Source organism: Pelobates fuscus, chromosome 7 (genome assembly GCF_036172605.1).
Source record: "Pelobates fuscus isolate aPelFus1 chromosome 7, aPelFus1.pri, whole genome shotgun sequence".
Classification (NCBI taxonomy): Eukaryota; Metazoa; Chordata; class Amphibia; order Anura; family Pelobatidae; genus Pelobates; species Pelobates fuscus.
The window spans coordinates 180,802,417-180,815,686 of NC_086323.1; the positions used below are offsets into that span (position 1 = coordinate 180,802,417).

General features: G+C 42.1%; 1 protein-coding gene across 2 annotated transcripts in view; it reads left to right on the top strand.

The window, feature by feature from the left end:
• The window catches only part of XPNPEP3 (X-prolyl aminopeptidase 3), a 342,416-nt gene that overhangs the window by 185,635 nt on the left and 143,511 nt on the right, over positions 1-13,270 (top strand). Inside the window, exon 8 of one of the 2 annotated variants that reach the window (XM_063427587.1) lies at positions 9,590-9,764. The exons of the other annotated variant lie outside the window; for it this stretch is intronic. Within the exon in view, the coding sequence (XP_063283657.1) occupies positions 9,590-9,764 (175 nt within the window). The remainder of the gene's footprint in view (positions 1-9,589; positions 9,765-13,270) is intronic. 2 annotated transcript variants of the gene reach the window in all.

Genomic DNA, 13,270 nt, shown 5'->3' on the forward strand with positions numbered 1-13,270 from the left:
ACTTTGACCCTGGCCTGTACCTCACAGTCAGCAGACACATTCCAGCCAATCAGCAGCAGACCCTCCCTCCCAGACCCTCCCACCTCCTGGACAGCATCCATTTTACATTCATTGCGAAGCTACATTCTTAGTGAGAGTAGGGACAGTGTAGCTGCTGCTGATTTGATAGGGAAATTGATAGCTAGGACAGCACCCCAAAAAGCCCTTTTTAGGGCTACAACATCTTTTTTTTTTGTGTGTGTAATGTAATTGCAGTTGCCTGCCTGCCTGCCTGCCAGCCAGCCTCTGTGTCAGGCTCACAGCATGGGATCAACACATGAGTACAAGCAGCACACAAACTCAAAGCCGCCATCCTCCTCCTGGTCCAGCATCTTCAGCCACGTTAATCAATGCTGTCCTCCTTGCCCTCTCTCAACCATCCGCCCCTCCGTCTCTCGCCTTGAGCAGTTCCTGCTCATCTGCCCACAGTCTGTCAAGGACATGTTTGAGCGTAAGAAGCCAATGTCACAAAGTCTGTCAAGGACATGTTTGAGCGTAAGAAGCCAATGTCACAAAGTCACCCCCTTGCCCGGCGTCTGACAGCTGGCTTGACTGAACTCTTAGCCCGCCAGCTTTTACCATACAAGCTGGTGGAGTCTGAGGCGTTCAAAAAATTCAATCCCCAACCTGTACTCGATTGTGCAAAAAGAAGTAATGGCATGTCTGGCACACAGTGTTGGGGCAAGTTTCCATCTGATCACTGATACCTGGTCTGCAAAGCATGGTCAGGGCAGGTATATCACCTACACTGCGTATTGGGTAAACCTGCTGACGGCTGCCAAGCATGGAATGCGTGGCTCTGCAGAGGAGTTGGTGACACCGCCACGACTTGCAGGCAGGCCTGCTGCCACCTCCTCTACTCCTCCTACTCCATCCTCTTCCATAACCTCCTCGGCTGAGTCCTCATCTGCTGCTGCGTCTTGCTCCACATCAACGGCACCCCCCCCCAGGTACTGTTCCACATCCCGGATACGGAAGCATCACGCCGTCTTGGGGTTGACTTGCCTGAAAGCAGAGAGTCACACCGGACCAGCACTCCTGTCCGCCCTGAATGCACAGGTGGATCAGTGGCTGACTCCGCACCAACTGCAGATCGGCAAAGTGGTTTGTGACAACGGAAGAAATTTGTTGGCGGCATTGCATTTGGGCAAGTTGACACATGTGCCGTGCATAGCACATGTGTGTAATCTGATCGTACAACGCCTTGTGCATAAGTACCCAGGCTTATAGGACGTCCTTAAGCAGGCCAGGAAGGTGTGTGGCCATTTCAGGCGTTCCTACTCGGCCATGGCGCACTTTTCCGATATCCAGCGGCGAAACAACATGCCAGTGAGGCGCTTGATTTGCGACAGCCCGACACGTTGGAATTCAACACTCCTAATGTTCGACCACCTGCTCCAACAAGAAAAAGCCGTTAATGAGTATTTGTATGACCGGGGTGCTAGGACAGCCTCTGCGGAGCTGGGAATTTTTTTGCCACGTTACTGGACGCTCATGCGCAATCCCTGTGACTCATGCGTCCTTTTGAGGAGGTGACAAACCTAGTCAGTCGCACCGAAGGCACCATCAGCGACATCATACCATTTGTTTTCTTCCTGGAGCGTGCCCTGCAAAGAATGCTGGGTCCGGCCATAGATGAGCGTGAAGAGGAAGAGTTGTGGTCACCATCACCACCAGAAACAGCCTTATCAGCATCGCTTGCTGGACCTGCAGCAACGCTGGAAGAGGAGGAATGTGGCTTTGAGGAGGAGGAGGAAGACCAACCGCAACAGGCATCCCAGGGTGCTCGTTGTCACCTATCTGGTGTTGTTGATGGAGGACATGCAGAGCTTTTTAAGTCCTACGCATCACCACAGCCCTTCGGGATCCACCCTCAGAGAACGACTCGACCGACGGGTAGCAGACTTCCTCGCCTTAACTGCAGATATCGAAACTCTGAGGAGCGATGAACCCCTTGACTACTGGGTGTGCAGGCTTGACCCGTGCCTGAGCTATCCCAATTTGCGATAGAACTTCTGGCTTGCCCCGCTTCAAGTGTCCTGTCAGAAAGGACCTTCAGTGCAGCAGGAGGTATTGTCACTGAGAAGAGAAGTCGCCTAGGTCAAAAAAGTCTAGATTACCTCACCTTTATTAAGATGAATGAGGGATGGACCCCGAAGGGACTGACAGTGGGCGATACATTCGACTTAAAAAGGCCTGATGAGGGGAACTACTTAACACACCACTCCTATCTGGTGGCACATTAGATTGCACGTGCAGTGCCCCAAATTTGAAGGAGGACCGACCAAACATCTTTTTCCATCTCCCGCTTCCTAAAATCTATGCCTTATATACACGTCCCCTGATAGGGGACGTAACAGGGAATTAACTGATAAGAATAGTACTACTTAACACACCTTATAATAACGCAGAGAGAGGCAACGCAGAGAGAGGAGTCTGAAGAAGAGGAGTGGCTTTGAGGAGGTGGAAGACCAAACACAGCAGGCGTCCCAGGGGGCTTGTTGTCACCTTTCGGGGACCCTTGGTGTTGTACGTGGCTGGGTGGAGGAAGAGACCTTCAATGACATCAGTGAGGACAAGGAACGGGACATGGCTAGCTTGGTATCCAACCTTGTGCAAATGGGGAGGTTGCGGTTGTGCAAATGGACTGTTTGCGGTTGTTTGCGGTGCGTTAAACGGGGAGTTTGGTCTGTCACTGTGAAGCGGGCGTAACCCTTACACTACCTGATCGATACAACATCATACCTGATGTTTTAAAGCACGTTATTCCAAACAATTTAGGAATGTTAGGTGATTTATGCCCTTTATGGATTAAAACCAGACTGTAATTTTCCATGGGAGTTTTGCCATGGATCCCCCTCCGGCATGCCACAGTCCAGGTGTTAGTCCCCTCGAAACAACTTTTCCATCACTATTGTGGCCAGAAAGAGTCCCAGTGGGTTTTAAAATTTGCCTGCCCATTAAAGTCTATGGCGGTTCGCCCGTTTGCGGAAGTTTGCGTTCGCCGTTCGCGAACCGAAAATTTTATGTTCGCGACATCACTAGTCAGGATAAGTATCTGTGTGTGAGGATGTGTGTCAGGGTATGTGCGTGTGTGTATGTGTATATATATATATATATATATATATATATATATATATATATATATATATATATATATATATATAGACGAGAAAGGAGACAGGAGCACTCACTTGGATTTTCAAAAAAATGTATTTCAATAAATCACCTCCACATCAACGTTTCGACCCTTCAGGGTCTTTATCAAGATTTTTTTTTTTTTTTATATATATATATATATATATATATATATATATATATATATATCTCAAACGAATAAAAGACCTCTTGCACACCAACTCTCTTCTTTGAGGTGTGTGGCCATAGACCATGTTCCGGTGCATTTAAATCCATGAACTTTGTATTGACTTCATGGTTTTTCTTTAATGTTGTATCTCTTAGTGTCCTTCTTATGATCCAGTTTCACATATATTTATGTAGACTAATATAGTCTTCCTACTTGTTATTCACTTGTACACATATCACTTGATATTTAGCATTATAATTCTTTAGAGAGTGTTATATTTACCAGTAATGGTCAAAATTTGGAGTATTACAGAATCAAGTCTACTATCTAGCACTATAATATAAAATTCACTACCTTAAGAAATACATTTGTATTTCCCCCACAATATAATGTACAGACCCCCCCCCCAATATAATGTACAGACCCCCCATATAATGTACAGACCCCCCACAATATAATGTACAGTCCCCCCCAATATAATGTACAGTCCCCCACAATATAATGTACAGACCCCCCACAATATAATGTACAGACCCCCAATATAATGTACAGACGCCCCCACAATATAATGTACAGACCCCCAATATAATGTACAGACCCCCACAATATAATCTACAGACCCCCCAATATAATGTACAGACCCCCCACAATATAATCTACAGACCCCCCAATATAATGTACAGCCCCCCCAATATAATCTAGAGACCCCCCACAATATAATGTACCCCCCTCAGATGGCTGAGGGTGTTGGGAGCAGGGAGCACTTTACCCCCGCGCGTGCGCAGTATAGGGGTAGGGAAATTTGATGGCCATTTCTCCTGTGAAATTTCCCTACCCCACATTGCGCACGCGCGGTCTATTGGGTCCGCGCATGCGCAGTATAGGGGTAGGGAGATTTAACAGGAGAAATGGCCATCAAATTTCCCTACCCCTATACTGCGCACGCGTGGAGGGTGAAGTGCTCCCTGCCCTGTAGTGTGCATGCGCGCTGTACCTCTGACGGGAGTACTATGACGCGCGTGCGCACTGTGGCGTTAATTTCCCGTGCTCGCTGTTAAAATTGCCTACCCAGTTGTTGTGCGCTTGCGCGGCGGCGCACACCCCCGTCTGAACGTCGCTTCCGGTGTGGCCACATCACTTCCAGTGCGCCTGCGTCACTTCCGGTATACCAATCTGACAAGGTATAGCAATCTGACAGAACAGCGGCACTAAATAAATGGATTTAGAAAGCCAAAACAGGATCTGATCAGTTTAAAAAAGACCCCTGAGGACAAAAATATTTAAAGAACATATAGGAACATATATATAGGGATCTCAAGAGTGTTTTCTGTATGAAAGAATTTTATTTCAAAGTAAATATATTAAAATCGCACTCACAGTCTGTATCAAGAGGGTATGGAAACGCTGTTGGTGGTTTGGGGTAGTGTGGCATGGGTCCTGCAGTCCGGCCGGTTGGTTGAGAGACACTGCCTGGAACCGCGTGCGTCTCACTGATCACCCTTCTGTGCGTTCCAAATTATCTTATCGGTAGCGGTTTGCGGTTAGTGCCGGAAACAAGTCCTTACGCGTTTCGTGAGATAGGTCTCACTTCATCAGAAGATGCCGCTTGGATATAACAGTCGGTTTAAATAGCCGAAAAAGTTCTTGTTACTTGTTGCTACTTACTTGGTTGCCAAAACATTAATCACTTTTGGTTTATACAGTTGTTATCATCACTTGTTATGGTCATTTATAGTAAATATAGTAAATATTTGTAATAAACATGTATAATATACACTTGATATTTGTTTAAAATTAATAATTGAGATCAAATACATATAAAAATGAATATAAAAATACATTTTGCAGATTGCAGTTTTACATAACATTTGGAAGTTATGTATTATGAGTGCATACATTTTATCAAAGGAATTAGAAATTATGACAATTAAAAACCACCCTGAGCGGTGGGTGGGGGCCCTAAAAAAACAATAAGGGGGGGGACCTACTGTCCTCCCCCCCTCACCCCCACCCCTGAGCGGTGGGTGGGAACCCTAAATAAAGAGAGGGGGGGACCTACTGTCCTTCCCCCGGCCCCCACCCCTGAGCGGCGGGTGGGGGCCTTAGATAAGAATGGTGGGGGGGGGGGGGCTACCGTCCTCCCCCCGGCCTCAAGAAAGCTTACAGGAGAGCTATAGAATCAGAGAGAGAAAAACATTACTAGCTAAGAATGTACCCGTCACTTCCACCAACCCCCCACCACGCATGATTGCCACCTATGATGCTGGATGGGACAAATTGAAATCGGGTATTCAAAAATTCTGGCCATTACTAATGGGAGACACACATCTCAAAAAGATTTTAGGTCCAAATATATGACAGCAAGGAGAGGCAAAAATTTGAGAGACCTTCTAGTACCAAGTCACTATCAATCACAGCGACCTCATATCCGAACCTGGCTGAGTACACCCATTGCTGGCACCTTTCAATGTGGGCGATGCGTCGCCTGCAAATATATTAAACGTGACTCAAAAAAAATATCTAATAGTGAAAACAAACAAACCTTTAACATCACTTCATTCTTTAACTGCAACACCGCAGGTTTAGTGTACCTTCTTACCTGTGAATGTGATTGCAAATATGTAGGTAAAACTTTCCGCCCTTTTATAGAAAGAATCAAAGAACATGTCCGATCTCCTAAACTGTGTTGAAACCCCCATCGCCCGTCACTTAAAAAACACCATTCTGGCAAATCACATGGCTTACGCTTCTGCGGGCTAGACCTTGTGAAACGGGACAAGAGAAGGGGGGACTACGATAGATTCTTAAGACAGCGGGAAAGTTTCTGGATATATAGGCTTAAGACCCTACAACCTAGAGGACTGAATGAAGGGTTCTCATTTGCACCATTCATTTAATATACACTTGCTACAACTTAACAATGTCAACTTTGGTTTCTATTTGCCTAAGTTGAGACATGTGACTATGTAGCAAAATGTTCTACTTTTCATAGGTCTAATATGACCTGGTGTATGATACACAGTAACACAATGTTACACCCTTATCTCAATAGAGTATAAACAATTATAAACTTACCAACTAATAAGCCTATATATTGGCTGTTAGTTAATCTTTATACACTTGCACATTTGCATGTTCTAAGTATAGACATTATTGCTCAGACAATTTTATGTTTGTGAACTACACATTTACAAGACCTTTTCCCTTTTGGGGACCTCTTTTGAATTAATGGCTTAGAAGGGGTTAATTCCCTTAAGCCACAAGGCTGGCTGTCATTCTTCTTTCCGGCCCCGCCCAGAATGTGGGCAGTCTGACATAGATCTTGACGTCATTCTTCTCGATAGGCTGGCCTTATCAAGGTATAAAAAGAGGCGCCAACCTCACAGTCGGTTAGCTCTTGATAAAGGCGCAGGCTGGCGCCAAAACGCTCGTTGAGCGTTACCGACACCAATATACTTTATACTATCCTACTGAGGATCACTACTTAGCTTATTAAGGACTTTGCGTTGCTGATTCCTACCAGCATTATCGATATCAGTATATTTATATACCGTCTTACTTGAGCGTTACCGATATCTATATTTTATACGGTCCTACTTAGGATTACCATTTAGCTTAAAAAAGCATTGCCGAGACCTATATAGGATTAGTTAGGTTTGGGGATTTATTACTCACTGGGAGTGTTTTAGGCTTGTTCTATATTTCTTATTTAGACGTCTAGCCGTTCGGCTCTATTCTGGGTTTGGAGGGAGTATTTCACTATCACCCCTTCGATGCCGTATTCCAACGACTACTTATATTTGACAAGTCTTTAGTCCTCATAGTAATTATTTATACGTATCTTGGATGGGGTTGTAACTAAGAGCACTTTGGATACTCTTTAAAGGGTAACTTTCTATACCTAGCGAACTTTGGAGCGATTTGGAGCTCTGTCTGACCGGACCATTGTCATTACCCGAATATACGTTTTTAACCTGGGCACTAGGATCGTGTTCTAGAGAACGAGGGTGTTAAGAGGTTTATAGGCTTACACATTTTTTATCGCTTTATTCATGCGGTCTTATCTGCCATTTACTCTCTATTTTCCCCCTCAGCTCTCAGAAACCTACATTGTAGTTGGGGACTACCAGGTGTATTATAATTGGGGAGACAGTGTTATTTACCGACTATTTTATTAGTTCGATTTACACCGCTTCCTATATATTCCTTTATGTCCTCTGCAACTTATTGCCTTGGACGCTAATAACATCCCCTACACCCCTGATGTTATTTCGGACTGTATCCATCTATGGATCACTGCAATAACAATATATGTGCAGTTGTTAACATATTGCTCTTCTGAAGTTGATGTAAACAGTTCTACCTCTCAGGGGATACTTTTTTACCTTTCTTCTAATCATACACTTTTTATAACTGACCCACGGATATTGTGTCCGTTTACAAGTTGTTTTATAACAGTTCCAATAACACTCAGTACTTAATATGCAACCACTGTGAGCTTAGCGCACATTCTCAAGTATATCTAGTTGGTTATGGACCAATTAGCGTTTGGAAGCCTTCCACTATAAGCTTCTGCTATATTTTAAGGTTCTAATTGCTATTTATACCATGAGAATGTTACTGTGTGGTTAGATTATCATAATCCTACCCTCTATCTCGGCACTGTATTAACACATTTTTTTCACTTTATTTATTTGTTGTTTTTGTGTACTTTCCCTTAAGAGGGACCATTAAATATATATATGTACTGTATTTAGTTTGTTCTATGCTCTATTACTGGCAATTTCTTTGCAATTTATTGGCGGAGCAGATATATCTAGGGTTTAGACTCTGATCATGGGAGACTAAGTCCAGTTCGAAGATTCGAACGCTTGTTCGAATGGGACTTAGTCATTTTTTCAGTGTAAAATAAACCGACCGCACAGCCCAAATCTATGGAACTGTTTTGGGCAGGAAAATATGCTTGCAGTCGGTCATAAAGGACTTCCAGCTAACTTTTTATCTACTGGAAGGAATTGGCTGAATTTTGGATATATTTGTAATTAAGGTGTACGGAGTTCGAATATGTAATTTTTATGTATATTTTTAAAGTTACAGTGTATGTGTAAAAAGTATATTTTTCCTGCCTGTGATAATTACTTTTACCCATTGTGTTCAGTAATTATATCACAGGCAGAGGGGAGTGTTTGTGTGTAATTGCTGGGAGTGTTTTATTGTAATGTACGTATTTTATTGGTTGTTTTACAAAACCCTGTGGGTGTTCCTATGTAGGGAAAACCTGCATAAAAGAAAGCCCTTTGGTGCTAATTAAAATAGTTCTTCTTCACCCTCAATTTAGAGTCATGTCTCTTATTGGGGGAATTGCAAAGCAAATGCTTTCCCATAGGAAAGCATTGGGAGGATATTGCCCATGTTATCTATGGGCAAATTCCAAACAAGCAAGAGCTCAGACTGAAAAAATGCAATTGCAGAGTCTAGATCAGGTATTAATCTGTGCCATGGTATGTTCTTGAGATCATTTAAAAAGGATTCAAGATTAAATTTTTTTGAAAAACCTGGGGATTTAGCACCTTCATGCAGAGCATGTGACACAGGATTTTAGTGACCGTCTGAGTTACTGTCACTAGAGGTGTTACTAGGCAGCAATGTAAACACTGCCTTTTCTCTGAAAAGGCAGTGTTTACGTTGAAAAGGCTACAGGGACAGGCTATAGATACCAGAATAACTACTTTCATCGAATTGCATTTTTCTCGTTGAATGTTAAACGAGAACGAACAAATAGTTTAAAACCAACCTGGCTCCTAACTTTTTTAGCTGGCTCCTACATTCTAAACAAATTTGTCTATCTCAGCAAACATTGAATGGGGATTCAGTTCCACCACCTGGCCATGTTGAGTTAAGCCTAAATTACAATGTGGGAGACAAATCAAATAGTGCTAGTGCTAAATAAGCTGAAATGTATTTAAATGATCTGCTTGTAAGAGCATTGTGAATATGTATATAATGCTAAATGAATGTGATAAATTGGGGTACTGTTAAGTAATGGTTGGCTTAACACAATATGGCAGAACTAAAACCACATATTTGTTTGCTGAAATAGGTGATTTTATGTAGCCTTATAGAATTTAAAGATGTATTTAACAAGTGTGCTGTTCCTTAATCTGTATAATTTGTCTTTATAATAGAATATATTTTCCTGTTGCCAAGGCTCTAAACCTAATTTTCTTGTTTTACACACTTTAGGTTCTCAGCTGCACAGCAGGAGCTGTACGAGGCAGTGCTTGAAATACAGAAGTCATGTCTTGGCCTCTGTTTCCCAGGCACAAGCTTGGATAGTATCTATCACCACATGCTGAGTCTGATGTCTAAAAAACTGAAGGACCTTAAAATAGTACAGAAAGGCAGCCAAATTTTAAAGGTAAAAAAACCCTCAAGAACCTTTTCATTTAATAACAGCATTTTTGAGCTTTAGGCAGAAATGCATCTGTGTTTTCAACATGATCACAGTTTCAAAATGTCTTAAAGCGACACTGTCATGCCGCACTTACCTTTCTTTAATCGATTCTTCTTCTCTCCCTCTGTCAGGATCTGTTCTTCATTTCTTCCTGTCTTCTCTAGTTTTCTTTAAAACATAAGACAAAGGAGGAAATACTTTGTCTTATGGAGGTTTCCTACGCCTGACCAGAGGAGGAGCAAAGTGTGCTTCATTTCCGGTGGTCAGAGCAATTTTCCCACAATTCTCATCTTTGATCTGTGATCTCGCAATGCTTCCTGTCAGTATTCTCAAACATCATGTCACTTACACAGAACGCCAGCGAAACTAACGAATTTCGTCCTACCAGAATGAGAACAGTTTCTCCATTCACGTTAGGACGCAATTTGTGACTTTGTTCAGATCGGAATTTCATGTGAATGAATAAAACTCTGATCCCATTCGTGCCGCAGCTGCATCTTGCAGCCTCTTAGTAGATAACTCCCTAATCCCCACGGTATCAGGTAGCTATCTACCAAAAGGCTGAAAGACCTAAATTGGTCTTTCAGCCAAATTTACTAATACTGAGTAAAGATTAAATAACACTAAGGGGACATACCTACCGTCCATCCCCCCCAGCCTCCACCCATTAGTGGCGGGTGAGGGCCCTAAATGAAAATGGTGGGGGGAACTATTGTCCTTCCCTCCTGGCCCCTTTTGGTAGAAAGCTCCCTGATACTGTTGGAATTAGCGAGTTATCTGCTAAGCGGCTGCAAGATGTAGCCGCAGCACAGATCGGATCGGAGTTTCATTCATTGAAATGAAATTCCGATCTAAACAAAGTCCTGAATTGCGTCCTAACACGAATGGAGAAACTGTTCTCATCCTGTTAGGACGAAATTCGGTAGTTTCGCCGGCGTTCTGTTTAAGTGACATGACGTTCGGGAATACTGACAGGAAGCATCTCAAGATCACGGATCAAAGGTGAGAATTGTGGGAAAATTGCTCTGACCACCGGAAATGAAGCACACTTTGCTCCTCCGCTGGTAGGGCGTAGGAAACCTCCATAAGACAAAGTAATCCCTGCTTTGTCTTATGTTTTAAAGAAGGCTAGAGCAGACAGGAAGACATGAAGAACAGATCCTGACAGAGGGAGAGAAGATGAATTGATTAAAGAAAGGTAAGTTTGGCACGACAGTGCTGCTTTAATCACTGTGCAGGTACCAGTTTGTAACTTTTTAGAGTATCAACATTCTATTCCCACTTATAAATAGTTTTTTTAACTGCATTTTCACATCCAAACAAACTTCTGGAACTAGGCAGTTCTAGTAGTTCTTATATCTCTAGTAAATTATCAAGAAATGTGCAATCATTATTGCATTTTGGATTTCTTCAAACACTTATACAATCTGTGTTTTTATGCTTTTTTGTTTCTCTTTGTCTATGAGTGATTATTGAGTGTTGAGTATCCATCTACTCAGTGGGGTAACCTCCCCAGATACAAATGTATGCAATGAGTAAATACATTGCATCAGAGCAGTTACGTAACCTCTCAAACATTGTTGAGGCTCAGGATACTTGTCAGCATTGCTAGACTGCAAGATAATATAAACAATTGCTCATTACTCAGGTGAGAGAATGGTTGCAAAGTGAACATATGCATATTCATTATGAATTTTGCTAAGTTATATTGCTGTTAACCTGTATTTATTTTGCTTTAATTGAAAAGAAGCATTTGTGTTATTATATAGAGCTAGAAATTGCTCTGTTTGCGTTTGGGCGGTACAATCCCCACCTAAGGATATGCTTTGTAGTAAATTAAGTGGTGTAATCTCCATTTATGGATCTTGTTAATTTGTAGACAATCCAATTTGTATTTCTCCTCTTTTATTGCATATCCTCCACCATTCAGAGTGTCTTAAGGCACTACTCCTTTCCTCCATCATATAGGTTTATGAGTTTGTAATGCATCAAAAGTTTAGGTTATATTTGTAAATTTTAAATCTTAAGCAAGTGTGCCAAAAAAAGGTAATGCACAATCTATAAACTCAAAGATTTAGAAAGACCCAAAATATGTTATTGCATAAGAGAAACAGAAAACCAGTCTCTTAGACAGTTTCCAAGAAGTTATAAAGTTATCAAGTTCCTTCTTCCTATAAATCCCCCATATGTTTAAGAGCTGATCCCATTGTAAAATGTACTTATAAAAACTTAGATTCCACCTGTTCTCACTATAGGCAGATCATCCATATACCTTAGAAGGCAAGAGCAGTACATAAAAAAACATTCATGGAATGTTATCAAATAACATTTAGTAGAAACATCTTATTACTTTGTATCCAAATAGCACCGGCACACAATAACCAAATTAGTCGGAACACTTCATCCTTAGTCCACTGGCACCAGAAACTCCGCTTGTCCAGGCTAAAATTGTCACAGTTTAATAGATAGAGCCCCAAATGCAGTAATGGGCTGAAAGTGTTCACATCAAGGTATAGATAAGGGTACGGCAGAAACGTAGTCAGGCAATGGGACAGGCAGCACATTTTCTTGAATGGAAGACTAGCTAAATGTCTGATACCAGATAATTAGGAAAGGTAGCACAGAATACTGAACACAGGTATCGGGTATGAGCAGGTTTAAATAGGAGAAAATGTACACACGTCCCTATGTGTCCCACCTGCTACCTGGGTACTTCCCCTTTAAGAATCAACATGATTGGCTGGCGTTCCTCTAGTCCAGGCTGCCCAACAGGTAGATCCCCAAATATTGTAGAACTACAACTTCCATGATGCTTTGTCATTCTAAATGCATTCTAAAGGCATGCAAAGCATCATGGGAGTTGTAGTTCTACGACATCTGGGGATCTACCTCTTGGGCAGCCCTGCTCTAGTCTGATGATTGTGCAGGATCGTTAGATCGGGCCTAAAATAATAGGTGTGGCTTCTGCTTTCTTTGGTGCAGCATGGTATAGCATTTGGCAGCAAAAAGGGATGGAGGTAAGTGTCAGGCTGGGCGAGGTCATGACAAAAATGAATTCCATGTTCCAACTGTGGCAGTTTCATTGAGGCAGTTCCAGTATTGTATAGACTTTAGGGATACAGTTAAATCTGATGTAAAATCAGTACAGAGTTGTGTCACAGTTCACCAAACGCGTTTCACTTTTCCAGAAAGTATTTTACACACTTACAAAACAAATAATGATAGAATCCCCTTATCAACAAATCTCTGAGGTATCTGGATCAATGGTAAAGTAAGATATACACACATGATCTTCCTTAACTAAGATTAAAAGCAAGTACTATATACACATAGTCTTCCTTAACTTCAGATGAAATGCAGGAAAATGGCATAAAAAAGATAAAATAACATAATATTATTAGTTAGTGAGGCACATATTACAAACCCTACGCGTTTCGTCTCATAAGAGACTTCCGATATTGGAAATTAAT